Source organism: Talpa occidentalis, unplaced genomic scaffold, assembly GCF_014898055.3.
Source record: "Talpa occidentalis isolate TD23 unplaced genomic scaffold, MPIMG_talOcc4v2.1 talOcc4.9, whole genome shotgun sequence".
NCBI classification, from domain to species: Eukaryota; Metazoa; Chordata; class Mammalia; order Eulipotyphla; family Talpidae; genus Talpa; species Talpa occidentalis.
Genome location: NW_023605305.1, coordinates 27,400,179 through 27,415,027, shown reverse-complemented (window position 1 = coordinate 27,415,027; position 14,849 = coordinate 27,400,179). Strand labels below are relative to the sequence as shown.

The 14,849-nt window shown below is 47.8% G+C and overlaps 1 protein-coding gene across 17 annotated transcripts in view; it reads left to right on the top strand.

Moving 5' to 3' along the window:
- Nucleotides 1–14,849, top strand: part of ERI3 (ERI1 exoribonuclease family member 3) — a 123,765-nt gene that overhangs the window by 29,074 nt on the left and 79,842 nt on the right. For 16 of the 17 annotated variants that reach the window (XR_008550348.1, XR_005122880.2, XR_005122881.2 and 13 more), the window contains 3 exons: nt 1,983–2,099; nt 8,388–8,447; nt 12,789–12,880. Coding sequence is in view for 12 of the 17 variants with exons in the window: in XM_054691471.1 (XP_054547446.1) it covers nt 1,983–2,099; nt 8,388–8,447; nt 12,789–12,880 (269 nt within the window). In the remaining 5 variants the exon portion in view is untranslated. The remainder of the gene's footprint in view (nt 1–1,982; nt 2,100–8,387; nt 8,448–12,788; nt 12,881–14,849) is intronic. The other variant, XM_054691465.1, reaches the window with a different exon arrangement.

The window sequence follows — 14,849 nt, the reverse complement described above, 5'->3', positions numbered from 1 at the left end:
CACAGGTTAAATTTCATTGTGGGCCCAGCTAACATTGTTAGTGAGGAGCTAGCTGTATTTGTTTCCTTAGACACCACGGCAGCCTAACTCACCGGCTGTGGAGCTCTTTCTGTTGGGGAAGTGTTTCTTCTACTTAGTGGGAGAGGAAGGATAGAGCGGCAGATTTGCTCCACCTCAGGGTTAGCTCTTGGGAATCTTGGGTGTTTGATTTTCAGGGAGATCAATGTATACTTTGTGTGTGAGTGCCTCAGCTTTATTTTTTCGGAGCAAAATTCTCCTTTGGCTGGCCTTGTTGGTAGTGCCTTGCGGGGAATGAGAGACCCAGGGAACTGAGGGGTAAATACCCACCTCCCTTTGCCTGAAAGGAGAGGTATCACCTAGTCTAAGGAGCCCCCTCCACCTCAGCCTTGCAGCTTTTCTGCCCTTCTCTCAGGGTTCTGTCAGCTTCACAGTCTTTGGGGATCAACCCAGAACCTTTGAATTTCTCTGGCATGAAATCTGACTGCCTTCATTTGCTCTTGAGGCCTCTGTGATGTGTTGGATTGAAATAGATGCCCTAAAACCAAGCGCAATAGTAGCAGGTATGTTTTTTGGGGGAAAGGACACCTGGCTGCCCTGGGAAATCAAGGACATTGGCTCTTTCTCCTTTTGTCTTCCTGCTGTCTTCCCAGTCCAGATGGGGGTCAACAGCTTTTGTGTTGCTGCTCCAGGCTACCCCTGGAGAAACCAGTTTGCCTTGATTTTAATGGTACTGGAAACATCCTCTCTGGAACGGGGCCTGGGGTAGGAATGCCACTGGAGCTAACTGTTGGGGCCACTGAGTGGGCAAAGCCCCCCTTCTCTCTCTGCAGTGGAGGCCTTTTCCACATGCTAATTTTACTCGGAGGATTTTGCTTTTATTTATTTTTTTTATTATTTCCTATTTGTCTCTTCCAGATGTTTTCAGGGCAGTTTTTTTGTGTTGTAAACTAATTCCATTCATGTTTTAAAAATTTATGAAAGCGCTAATAAAAATGTCAAAGTGGTAAAAATGTTAGCTTTTCCTCTGCTTTGATTAAATTTTGCAAACTGTTTTTGAATATTAAAAAGCAATAATTTTTTTTATTCTCTCTCCTCGCTTTCCCTCTTCTCTCTGGTGCGCGTGTGCTCTCTCCTGCCCTCTCCCCCCTCTGGTGCGTTCCTCCCTTCCCAGGAGCGATGTATGAGGCGTGCTGCACAGCCAGCGTTCTGCAAGCCTGTTTGCACACCAGGACCTTGGTGCTGTGCATCTCTATTAAATAACGGAGACAAATTAATCTTAGAGACACCAAACAAATTGTCACTCCTCCTCCTTCTCTTCCATTACGTTCCAGTGGACTGGGAAGGGCTGGCTAAGCGGTGGGGGGGGGGGGGGGAGGCTGGCTGGGGGAGGACGTGCTGCCTGAAAGGAAGGTGGGAGGCTCTAGCTCCTATTACTCTTACTCAGTTTTCTCTCTCTCTTTAGTATCTCCTTTGGCTTTGTTTATTATTTATCTTTTTTTTTTTTTTTTTTTTTTTTTTGCTGAAATGAAGAAACTCATTGGTTCCATTTAAACTTCATTTGCTGAAATCTGCTTTGGTCTTAGGGCTGGAGACACAGACCTATTCCAGGGCAGGAACTTGGGCACGGGGAAGGGAGAGAGGTACTTTAGGGACTTGAGTGAGTAGGCTTCTGCTGGAGAACTGGTTGGGAAAACTGGGAGAGATTGTGTTGCTGCCTTCCTTCCCTTCTCCAGAGACAATGGGGATGGAGCGTGTGTCCAGTCCCTGGAAGCTTTGAGGATATATTTAACAATGGGAGGGGTAGGATAGTGGCTAAACTGGCAGCATCTCACTCAGTCTTGGGTTTGTCCTGGCAGGAGCTAATGAGTCCAAAACAATCCCTCATTCTTGACTCTGAGTTACTCTCTAAAATGTCTGGTTAAAAAACATGTTCTGTCTTTTCTCTATCTTTGCCACTCTAGGAAATTATTGAGTTCCCCATCCTGAAGCTAAATGGCCAGACCATGGAAATTGAGTCTACCTTTCACATGTACGTCCAGCCTGTAGTCCATCCACAGCTTACTCCCTTCTGTACAGAGGTAAGGGTCCTGGACCTGGGCAGCAAGGGCTGCTGGGACTGGAGCTTTTGGATCATTGGTGCTTCATCCATGCCACTTAGGGAAGGCTTAGGTCTTATTTTTGGACTCAGCTTTTTACGAAGTTTGACATTCTGCTTGGGCCACTATGGCCCTCGGGGGGCTGCAGAGATCAGTGGCACAATGTGTTCCAGGTTTCCTCAACATTTTACCTCCCTTATAATCTCTGCCCTTCCAAGTGACTAGGCATTTGGGGACACTTGTGGGGTTAATTTCTTTCCAGTTCCATTTCTCTTAGGGCTTCCTTCACAAGAGGTAAAATCTCAGGGATAGGGAAAGGGAGGTTATGGCTTAGCTTAGGTTATGGTTATGGCTTAGCTTTCTGGCAATGTTTCTCTGTTTTTTGAGCAATGTGGCCCTTCATGAAGCATCAGTTGAGCTGTGGGAAGCTTACTCCATCACCAAGGAAAGACAAGGGCAGTGCAAAGTGCAGGATGAGGATAGCCTGGCCAATGCTGAAACGGCCTCCTCTGTATCTTAGGCTGCTGCTGTACTTGGTTACCTTGGCATCAGTTTGGTGTTGGCCCCATTTTGCAGGCTGTAAAACTGGGATCTGCTGATATTTTAATGTTTGCTAAAGGCTCTCAAGATCCATTGACAAAGAGGAGGAGCCCCTCGGCGTTCTGACTCTCAGGATTCCATGGAGTTGCCTTCTGTGGCCTCTTTCCCCATGGTGTGTCATGTCGTGCTCTCCTCCATGGAAACATGGGTCAAACATGTGTGGCAGCAGAAGTGATGGGAAAGCATGAGTATTTCTGGACTCTTAAGAATTTGGGGCTTAAGATTCTTTGTGCCATCATTTAAAGATGTACTTTGTACATGTGAGTGAAATAAGAAAGAAGTTCTTGAGTAATCCATAAACAATATCCTTGCCGTGGAGGAGGCTGGGGATAGGCCTACCTGCCACTGCCTGGAGAGCTCAATAGCTCCGAGGCTGATTTAGGCCAGATGTGAAGTCTCAAGCACTGCTCCGGGGTTTGCTGCCTGACCCAGGTGGCCTTTTATTACAGGCAGTCATCTATAAGTCGTCTAGTCTCTTCTGGTGCTTGTTCCAATGAATGATTTTGAAGTTCTTGCTCCCTCTAGGGTCCACTGTCCCGACAGCGTGTCCTTCCCACCCACCCCCTCCCCAGCCCATACCCCTCTCCTGTGAATTACCTATACCACCAGGGGGCGCTAATCTGCCCCTTTTGCACTTTTTGAAAAATCACCATTTTTAATGATAAAAAACCCCTTCCTTATGGGAAGGGAAGGAAGACTTTCTTTAAACCAGCCAGTTACCTGAGCCGTGCACTGGCCTGGAAGTGTAATATCCTCTTTTTTCCTCTCCTCTTTGGGGGAGTCCCAGTTTTAGCAATGTTGCCTGGTGTAGACAGGCAGGCCCAAGTTTTGGAAGGTCACAGCCTGTGTTGGTACAGAACTGAGCACTGTTGGAACTTGGCCCTGGGCAGGAGTAGATGCTTGAGAGTCTTGGGAAAACAGATGATTTTCAGAGCAGGGCTACTATTTTTTTTGGGGGGGGGGTGAGGTGGGGGGGGTGGAGGAGGAGTTGGGATTGTTAGACTGATGAAAGTTATATTTCATTTTTCTAGAAAGTTTTACCTGAGGACATACATACATAATTTGGGGGCTTGTAGACATGGTGGTGTTGCATTCTTGTTTTGAAGCCTGTTCTGTGGGCAGAGTCTACTGTTTTATCTCAGGCTTCCAGAGCTCAAAATTCTCCCTGACCTGGACCCCTCCTTTCTGTCCAGCCTCTTGTCTCCCTGCTTCATCCCCACCTTGCTTCCCTTTCCTGGAGGCTGCCCTCTTCCAATCCACCTCTGCATACAAGGGGCCTTCGGTCTGTACACTGATTCTACTCTCCTCCCTCAGACCCCTGCCTGTCCTGTAGGACTCTGCGTAGCGTCACCTTCTCTGGGAAGCCTGTCCTGAGCCCCTGGATGGGTTGTGCCCAACCTCACGTAGCACTGATCAAAAACATTGTATTGTAATTATATCTTTATTTCCCCACTAGATTGTGAGTTCCCTGTGGGAAGAAACTAGCTCTAATCCAACTCTGTCCATCATTAGGGCCTGGTACTAAGCAAACCCTTAATATGCTCTCCTTATGTGGATGAATATTCTCAAAGAGTTATTCAGCCACACCTTGCCTCCCCCACCCTAACTCAACTACAGACTTACTCTTAAGTTAGTGAAGTCTTTTTTGGAAAACCTCAGATCATTAAATGTTGCCTATTTCCATAGCAGCTGGAATTGTAGACAGACACATGGACACAGAATGTAGGACATTGTTCTGAGGCCTCATCCAACCTTGCAATAGCTGTCTGTAGGGGTAAAGGGTGGGAGTCACCCAACCAGAGAAATCGTTCATTAGTAAATGTGAGGAACAACCCCAAACCTCCAGATTGCACCTAAGCAACTCCTCTGGTAGAACTTTTTCTCTTGCACAAAATAGTTCCTAAGAACCCTGGGCTCTGTGTGCAGCTGTCACACATGTAAGCACATGTTTATGTGGGGAGATAGACAGGCTCAGTGCTGGGCAGTAGAAAGAAGAATCTGCCTTGAGTGAGTCTGTAGCCCACACACTGACACTTATTTTTACTGCTCTGTATAATGAACATGTTATTTGCCTTCTTGAGTCCTTTCTTGGTTCCAGTTGATAGTCTGCCTCGATATATGGTTCTGACAGGGACCAGATGGGGTGTGTTTCATTCCCTCCCAGGCCCTTTCCCTGCCACCTTTAGACTCTCCTCCAACTCATCAGATCTCTGTCCTTAACAGCTGGGCTGCTGCACAGTCCCTGACCATGTGCAGTCTTTTTTTTAATTGTTGTTGTCATTGAAAAAAAAAAACAAACAAACCTAGAAAAATACCCATTTTGCTAAATGCCAGTAAAGGGCTTTGTCTTGCACCTGTACTTATAAAGGGTGAGATTTATTGGTCTCTTTGTCTGAGGAGAAAGAGTGGGTCTGATTATCAGATTGCACACCAGAGACAAGTGCTTATGTAATCAACAAACTGTCTTGGTGTCAGAATACGATTGTGTTGGAGATAAACTGTGAAAGGAGAAAGCGCTGGATGCTGACGTGCTATTGGCACTGACTGTCCTGGGCTGCTTCCTGTAGTCGCTCGTGTTTATGATGAAGCCAGTTCGTTCCCGGACAAAGCCCTTGTGTGGGTAGGAAATCTCAGTAGCCAGCCACGTTATCAGTCAGGGTCAAAAGCCTCTCGCCTTGTGGTTTCCGAGTCTGGAGAAGCGGGAGTTAATCTGTAATCCCTCAGTGAAAGGAGCCACAGAGCACACATTAATTCTTCCTCTCACCTCTCCTGCTTTAAGTGGTTAAGGTCTCTGAGCTCTGTTTAGCCTGTGAGCTCTGGTTCTCAGCTCAATAATACTTGGCTTTGCTGTAGTACCTTTCATTGTGAGGATGTGAAAGCTTTTTACAAACATATATTAACCCAAGTGGGAATGACTTAAACTGCAACATGAAGGATTTAAGTTAGATTTAAGGTGGAACTTCCCAGAATTTATTAAATTTTCACTCTTCCTCACAGGTTCTTGGATAAGTCTCATGGGTGTCCTCCAGTTGTCAGTATCAGATACAGGGACAAACTTATTAAATTTCACCCCCTCTTCATCCAGTGCCTTGACAGAGCTGATAAAATTTGGTCCATCCTTGGTGGGATTAATGCAGCAGAGTGAGGCCTCCCCGTGGAAGACTGCCTCTTAGTTGAATTGTTATCTCAAGCCCCTGTGTCTCTGAGGCTTGAGTTTAAGTCTGTTGGGAATGTCCACAGTTATCCATGTCTCACTGGACTCCAGGAGGTCTGGGAAGATGGAGAGAATGGGAGTGGGAGCTGAGCTCACCAGGTTCCTTCCAGGTTGATGATTCCATTTTGCTATCTAGATTGTGAGGAGGAGTATGAGAAAGCCCTGAGATCCCAGACCCCAGGGTATGAAGGGGTAGCCCTAGACCATAGACAGAGATCCAGGCAGTGCCCAGGTTTTCCATTTTGGTGGAGTGATTATCTCTCCTCAGAGTAATTTTCCTCAGGCCCAGAGTATGTGCTTGTGGATTACGCAGGTGTTGACCTAAGTTCCATCTCCAAGAAGGGAGGATTCTTGGCAAAGGTGCCATTGATTTCCTGTGAGGGTGCCTTTGGGTATTTGGCTCCTCTGAATGGCCTTTGGTGGAGTCAAGAGAAGTAGACCAGTCAGCGTACTTCCACACAGACCCTGGAGCTTTCCACGAAGTAAGAATGGCTGTGGGCCCTCTTTTCTAGAATAGTCCTTACCCCATTTCCACACTTGGCAAATTTGACTCAGCCCTGGAAGAACTAAACAGGAGAGAAACTGGGCCAGATAGGGCAGTAGAGGGTGCATGAGCGGTAGTCAGTCATCTGGATGTTGGACCTGGAATTGGCAGCAAATTTCTCCAGACTCTGGCTCCTGCGTGCCCAGGACAAAACACAGGGTGACTGCCTGCTTCGGTTGTGCCTCTGGAAGACGAACAGGCATGGCTGCTGACTGGCCGTGGGAGGGGGTGCCACGAGGACAGGGCCTTCATGTTTTTCTTCACTACTGGAGCCTTCATTCCTCAAATGGGGCTGGTGCATTCTGGGCTGTACGTGAATAAGTTGTTGACTAAATAAAAGGAAGAGTCCTTAACTCTCCAGGAGAAAAGCTGCTGACCTAGGACTCTTCCCTGTCTCTCTGCCCCAGCCCTCAGTGGACTGTCTTTTCTTCTCTTTAGCTCAGGCCCTCCCTCTGCTGGGCAGTTCCTTGGTCTCCCAAGCAAGGAAAGGGTATGGAGGTGCCAGCCGGGTGGGCATGCTGTGGGTTAAAGCCTTGCGAAACAACAGTGTAGTTAATCTTTCTAATTTATTTTCCTTTTAGACCATGGGAAGTCTGTAGGCAGCAGCTGTTACCCAATTAAAATACAGATTAATATAAAAACAGTTTCTGGAATATAAAATAGAGTGGCTGTGTCCTTACACTTCCTTAAAATACCACCTAATAATGACTTGATGAACTACAGAAACCCACCTAGAGGAACTCAGCGTTCTTAAAATGAAAATTTCTTCCCTAAAAGGTGTGTATTACCATTCTATGTAAGTCACTATGAGAAAATAATCTTCCCTCTTAGAGCCTCTGGTTTCTGTGAGTTGGGTATTTGGTATTCATTAAATGTAATTATAGTTTAATCCTCCACCCCCCCCCCCACTTAAAAAAAAAGTTCCAAACAAGCCTGAGAAGCTACTCTTTCTGGAAGTAGCCAGGGGTGTGGCAGGTGTGGTGTTTTCCAGCAGGGTCCAAGTCTGTGAACGGAGCCTCCCTTTGCAGATCCTTGAGGCAGTTCATCCCTGGTCTATGCTTGAGGGATATTTTCACTTCAAAACCAAATGAAACAAAGCAAAGCAACACATTTGTTTGAACCTAGGCCTGACCTGGGTGGAACATAGGCCTGTGAATCAGAGATTTTCTAGACCAGATCCCTAGATCAAGTCCTCACTTAACGTGGTCACTAGATCCTTGGAAACTACAACAGTAAGTGAAATGACTTAAACCATGTCTAAGAATAATGTTTCACTCAGCGAGGACCAGAATCCTTTTCTTCTTTTCAGCATTATAATGAAGCCACATCTTCCAAGGTCCTGCTGCCCATCAGCCTTTTTGTCTGAGTTTCTCCCTCGGTTAACAGGGCTTCTGTTTCCCGCATGGCTACTTGGCATTGAGGGCCCAGAGATGCAGAGTGAAGGGTGGACACCTTCACTAGAAGTGCTGGCCATCAAGACTGAGAGCAGGGGTAGACTTGAAACCATGCTAGCCTGTCCTGGGAGCATTCCCGAGTGCTGCGGGAACCCTGTGAAGCCTGAGGTGAATTTACTTTAGAGTGTAATTTGTGCGGGAGTTACTGAGCCTATTGAATACAAATGACATGCAAATTTATTTTATTTTTTGCAAAATGAAACCTGAAACAGGTTTGAGGTATACCCATAGTCAGTTTATAGATATGTACCCCTATGTCAGGGCAGGTGGTCATGGGAGAAGTTCACATTGTGGCCTGGGACTTTATTCCCAAGGTTGCAGCAGGTCCTGAACTGAAAGCAGTGCAGGGCAGAGGTTCACAAAAAGAGAAGCACAGGAAGGGAAGGGAAGGACCCAGTTCAGCATTGAGACCCTGTGCGCTGGATTTCCACCCATCTGCTACCTCTCTTTCCTTCCAGCTCACCGGGATTATTCAAGCCATGGTGGATGGTCAGCCACGCCTGCAGCAAGTGCTGGAGGTAGGTTGAATGACCTTTAATTCCTGACCTATAACCCCTTCCTGCTGCCTTTCTCTCCCTCCCTTCCTGAGAATGTAGCCATGTAATTTGACTATGATTATGGCTTGATTAGAATAACATTTGCTGTCACATCAGTGACATGCTGTTGAGAGTATTGAACCATTGATCTGTCATCTCCAGCTGTTCCCGTCAGGGTTACTGACAAGATGTCCGAGTGTTGCCAGGAGTGAGGCAGAGGCCCCCACCCCCACTGGCCCATGGCCCTGTGCTGGCCAGCTCCAGGGAAGGCCTGCCCTGGGTGGCTTGGGGAGCAGGGGAAAAGCTGCTGCACTGTGGGACTAGCCCTGGGGACTGGAGGTGTTTTTGTTTAGCTTTAGTGTTGGCTTCCTGTGGCATATGAGCACTTCATTAACTCACCCAGAACTCCCCATCGATGGCTTTTGTTTGCTGTCAGCTCCTCCAGGAGTGCGACTGGGCCTGGCTGCCCCAGTGCAGCCTGCCTTGGGATGTTTTATGCCTGTCAGGGGTGCAGAGGCTGCAGTGGGTAATGATTCCTAATCAGAATAATTACAACAATTGCCTATGTGAGGGAATCAAATTAAAGGCTTTAGAACCCTTGGCAGAGGCCAGCCACATTTCTAGGATGTTTTCCTGAGGGAGCTGGAAAAGGTTAAGATGCTGTTTCTTATGTTCCATCCTGAGGGAAAAAGGAAGGGTGTGCTTGGCCTCAGCTTGTCTCCCTCCCTTCCTGGCCTGGGGCTTTTTAGAAAGGGAGAAGGTCCCCCCTCCCATTTCTCTCTAGGGGAGGGGAGAAAAGAAAAAGTCTGTGGGCCTCCTTAGGTGCTTTATTCTTAAGACTAGAAAACCCAAGATTCTACCCCCATCAATGCACTGGAGAAGACAGAGTAACTGGAGCCAGCAGGGCACATCTGTATGGCAAGCAGTGGGTCTCGAATAAAGAAGAGGAAGGGAGAACTCATTCTTTATCCCAGAGGCCTATCCCCCAGGGGAGAGAAATGTAGACTGAATTTTCTGGGGCTGCTTAGGGTCGAACCAGGGCCAAAGAGTGAGGTTCAGCCTCCCCCAGTGGCAGTGTGCCCATCTCCCTGGGAGTGTGTAAACCAGGCTTTGTCACCAGCCACACTCTGTGACCTGACAGGCTGGATAAGGACAGGTTTGGGGATCCTCGATAGATTAGGAGAAGCTAGGATGGGCTCTGAGGTGTCTCCCAGCCCCACTGACCCTGTTTGAAGAGGAGTTTACTCCTGTGACTCAGGGGACTCCTATGAGATCAAACTATAGGAGAAAGAGGGGGCCCACCTTCCCTGTGTCCAGTCAGAGCCTGGCCCCTAAGGTAGACCAGAGGACTGACAGCTTTTCCCTGACATGTCTCTGGGAGGAAGATACTTGCTGTGGTCAACATGAAATCAGAGCTGTTGAGGCTTGGGGGGTTCCTCAGTGGAACAGGGGAGATGTGGTCCTCAGTCCTTTTCAGCAGTGATCACCTCCCCACAAGATCATGCCTGTTGCCAAGGATCTCCTTCTCCAGAGAAGAAGCACAAGAAGTGCCAGGGCAGAGTCCCCATTCCTGCTGCAGGGAAGTGACATGCCCAGGCTGCTATAAAATCACCGCCAACCAGCACAGAGGGTAGTTTGGTGTGCTGGCAGTTCCACTGTCCTCTGTCAGTCTACAGGAAGAAGAGCAAGACTAGGAAGGCTCCTAGGCTCCTAGGCTGGCTCCTTCAGACAGTGGCAGCAATGAAAGCACCCTGAATCCAAACGAATGGGAAACCATCCCATTTACACATTTTGGATTTTAAGGAAAAGTTGCCTTTAGGCAGCTTCAGCTGCCCTCAGGCCAGCGCTGATACAGGGTGCTGCTTTCCACTGCTTCAGCAAACTTGCTGGGTGAAGAAGGAAGGTTGCTGCCATTGGCCTAAGTAGAGTCCATGGGCTCTGCTTTGTTCCATGAGCCCCAAGTTGGTAAAAAGCTAAAAAGCTAACTTCTTGTCCTAATTGAGACCATGAGGTGTGGCCAGCTCAGGCTGTTTCCCTGACTCACTTGTTCTAAGCAGGGCTCAGGCTGGGCTCCTTCAGTAGCTGGGAGGGCTGGCCCAGCTGATTGGGGTTCGTCTTGGTGGTTCCTCCAACCCTTTATCCATTCAAGCAGAGAAGGCATTTCTCTGACGTGATTCCAGCTGTGGTGTTACTTCCTCAGCCAGGCTCTTAGTGAAGGGGGCTCACTAAATACCCACCCCAGCAGTGAGAGGCCTGGGCCACCAGCTTGCAAGGCCCCTAGCGAGTATAGATGTTTCTCATGGTGGAGGCCTGCTCGGCTGAGTGTTGCCTCCTGACAGGCCTATCCTGTTCTCTCTTAGGACTACTGTGCAGGAGTTGGGGTACTGGGGAACCCCCATAGCAGGTGGGACACTTACCTTGGAGATATAAGGCCACAGAGCCAAAACTGAGGGAGATAAACTATTTGAGGGAGCTCCAGGTTTGCTTTAATACTTCTGTTATGTAAAGTCAGAGTTATTTTCTTTAGGTGACCCTGGGGAAAGGGATGTGTGTGGGGCTGCCGAAGTGTCTAGGGGGTGAGAGAGGGAGTGTGCAAGCCATGGAACCAGATAGGAGTGTTCTTGGCCCTTCAGAATGGGCCAGCCTTCCAGGATCTCTGAGATATCCAGGGAACCAGGCTACACTTGCTAGAAGTAATCTTACTTCAAGATTTCCCCATTATCTCCTGAGCACACAAGACCCTTCGCCATCAGATCTAACCTAGTCTCCCAGCTTCATTTCCTGTTCCTCCTTTATATATCCTATGGGCTGTGGTCACACTCCTCACTATTCATGTTTCAATAAACCAGCAAATATTTATTGAGAGGATAATAGCTGGGTTAGGGGTTAAGACAGTGAATAAAACAGCGTCCCTGCCTTCATGGTGCTTATAATCTGGTGGTCACATCATTGCTTCTCAAATGCAGAATAGTTGTCGCTGTGGTTTTACCTCTAGTAGTAAAACATGGTATCTTTCCCTTTGTTCCACCCTGTCAAGCATACCCAAACACCTGGTCCTTGATGCAGTTATCTTTTTGATGCCTTTCTGACTCCTTTCCACATAAAAGGTAGAACTAGTGGTTTCCGCATCTTGTCCTAGAGCATCCTGGTCACTGTTCCATTGCTGTATCTTTTATCTTGTGCTGTGATGATCTGCCGCTCTCCTTTTCTTAGTCTACTGTCTATTTTGAGTTAGGCACTTAATGCATTATCACTGTTAATTCTCAAAACAGCCCTGTAAGGTTAGTCATCCTGCCTCATTTTGTGGATGAAGGAAACTGAAGTTCAGAGGGGTTAAATGACTTTTAAACGACTTCCCATCAGTGACACAGCCAGGACATGGAAGAGCCAAGGTTAGAACCCAGATGTGTCTGACTTTCAATCCTGCATTTCTAACTGCTCTGCAATGCAGCCTCTCAAAATAACCCTCCCACATGAGCGGGGCAATGGTGAGCTACTGCACTCCCGCCCCAGCCTGGAATCTTCTGAAAACTAGGCAGTGCTTCAGGAATTCTTTCTGAGAACTCTCTCATTATATACTGACTTCAGTATCTGTACTTCCATGTACAGACTGTAACATTGGAAGTAAGACTGGCCAAAGAGCGGAAGAGGTGGAAAGGCTTAGAATGTATTTAGGAACAGTTTCTTTCCGTGTCTAGGAACTGAGCTGTTTTCAAAAGATTCCTCTGAATTTTAATCCTCAGCCATGAGAGGAGAAATACAAATCTGGGGCCAGAGTATGAGCTTTTAGCAACTGGGGTCAAGATGGCCCCTGCAAGGGAGCCTCTTCTGCTAAACTCATGGTGAAAACTATCTTCTTTTGAGGCATAAACAAATTCATAAATTTGGCTCGTAAGCATTTGGGCGGGGGTGAGTAGGGGTATAAATGAGCCTGTGGACTGGAGTCCCTGTGTGGCACATCCTTCAGCCTGTTGTCATGACCCAGGACAACCTGTGTCCTTGTTTAAGGACCAGAGACATTTGGGCTAACCTCCTGGGATCTGTACTTAGCTCTCTGGGGTGGGATGCCAGGCAGTGGGGGAGTGGAGAGGCTCCCTCCCTGACCCCCATATTTGGGCTTGCGGGGTCTTCCCATAGGGATTGCCCTCAAAGTGCTACCGTAGCTCTGAACCAAGGCTGAGAGCCCAGCGTAGAGCCATGACTGCTCTACAATTTTCTTCTGCTCTGATTACAAGCAGTCTATCTGCATTTCACTGCTGTGGCTCTTCACAGACTCGGGGAAAAAAAGGAAAATCTCATCTCTTCTTCTTATGTACTTTTCAGAAAGTCCATGAGTGGATGGCGAAGGAAGGCCTCTTAGATCCAAACGTCAAGTCAATTTTTGTCACCTGTGGAGATTGGGACTTAAAAGTCATGTGAGTATGAGAAGGACCGCATTGCTGGCAGGACTTGGAGTCTGTGGGACCTGGTCTTGCCTTTCACAGACTGACATGTCCAAGCCCAAGTGTAGCTGGATCACAAACTGACATGTCCAAGCCCTAAGATTGGCCACACCCAATCTTTGTGTTGGCCAGGGAGGGAAGAGGCGGTGAGTCCGGCCTTCTGCCTCTGGAGCAGGGAGTTGACAAGTCAAGGACCCTGCAGGAATTGCTGCCTTGCCTGGTGTTCCTGCCCAGAATAGCCCTTCCAGCTCTGGGGTGCCATGTTTTTGCTCTGGAAAGAAGGAGTTGAAACCTTTTTTTTTTCCCCAACCAAATTCATAGTGTTTACTATTCTAAGGGCTTTAGAAAGAGTAACTTATTTAATAACCCTAAGTATTATTATTATTCCTGTTTATAAATAAAGAAATTAAAGCACAGAGAATCTAAGTGACTTGCTTAAGAACACACAGAATCAGTTGCCCAGCTGGCTGGCTCGAGGATCCTTTTTCTTAACCATTGTGCTATGGTTCCCTCTTATCTGGGACACAAGGCCCCCATGATCCAACTGAGAACCCAGTACTGAGATGAAAGAGGCCTGCTTCTAAGAAGCTGCCCAATTTCACCCTCCTTCTCTTTACTCCTTTGCCCCCACCACTTCTCCTTTGTCTCCTGATGCAGCCCGGGTTGTGGGAGACAGAACTGGCTCCTTTGCTGCTTGTCTATCTATGGATACCTGGCTTCAGACAGCCCCCAGGGAACCAAATGGGGGTAGAGGTGGTGGGGGAACTGTTTGCTGAGGACTGATAGAATCAATACCTCTGTATTCTTTGTGACTGAAGGCAGCAGCAAGCTGTGTGTGTGTGTGTGTGTGTGTGTGTGTGTGTGTGTGTAAGCTTTTGAGCTTAGGGTGGGACACTGGTGGGAGGCAAGGAGTAGTGGCTCTGAGAGTGACGTTTCCTACCAAAGCAGAAATTATCTTCTTAACAAGGTCATTTCTATGCCTTTTGGAGACTGGGCACTGAGGTGAAATTATGCACCCAGGCGGGCGTCAAACCTGGGCATGTGACTCTCTAGGTGGGATGGGAGGAGGAGCAAGCCCAGATGGCTTAGATACTCACACACCTCATCTCCACATCCCTAGATCATGTGCACACACTGACTGCACACCTCTAGGTTTGCACACCCAGCTCCCAGAGCTCCAGAAGGTCTCTGTTACCAGATGACACTCATTTGTCAGGAAAATGATACCAGCTGGACCAGAAGGGAATATGAATGAGAGGGATTCCATGGAGTAGGTGAAGAGGAGGAAGACTGTTGCTCTTGTTTATGGTATCTTGGGCAGCTATGAGTGTTTGCAGCAGAAAAGGCATTTCCGCAGCGCTCTGCAGTTTTTAGGGTGAGATAGGGTTCAGGCTGATACCCAGTGTGCTGGGGCTCATGGCCCCAGTTGCCTCCAATAGCCTCCCAGAACCGCCACCGTTCCAGTGGCTTTCTCTCTTTGGCATGTTCATGTCTTAGATACCGGCTCTTCAGAGTCTCTGTAATGTGAGCGGCCTATGCATATGCGGATATGTGAAAAGTTTCCTGTGTGTGAGGTCAGGGTCTACCTGACTGGGCCTCTAACCTGAAGTTGGCCTGCCTGTGGACGGAGAGGGAATAACAGAGGGTGGCATCCTCTCTGAGGCGGGCCTCTTCTGGCCTACAACATCAGTTTAGCCCTTGGCTCGTGGGCCCTAGACAGATTTTGGTGACTCAAGAGGCTGCTTCACATCTTCATGAGAAATGATGTAATCAAGAAGGGCAATTGGGTTGTAAAATTCAAGCTAAGATAAAAAGAAATCAAATTTTAATGAGCACATGCCATGTCTCATCCAGTCCTCCTGACTTTCTCCGGTAGGAGGTGGTATCTCTGTTTTACAGATGGGAAAAAAAATAAAACTGAGGCTCAAATAGGCTTAATAAA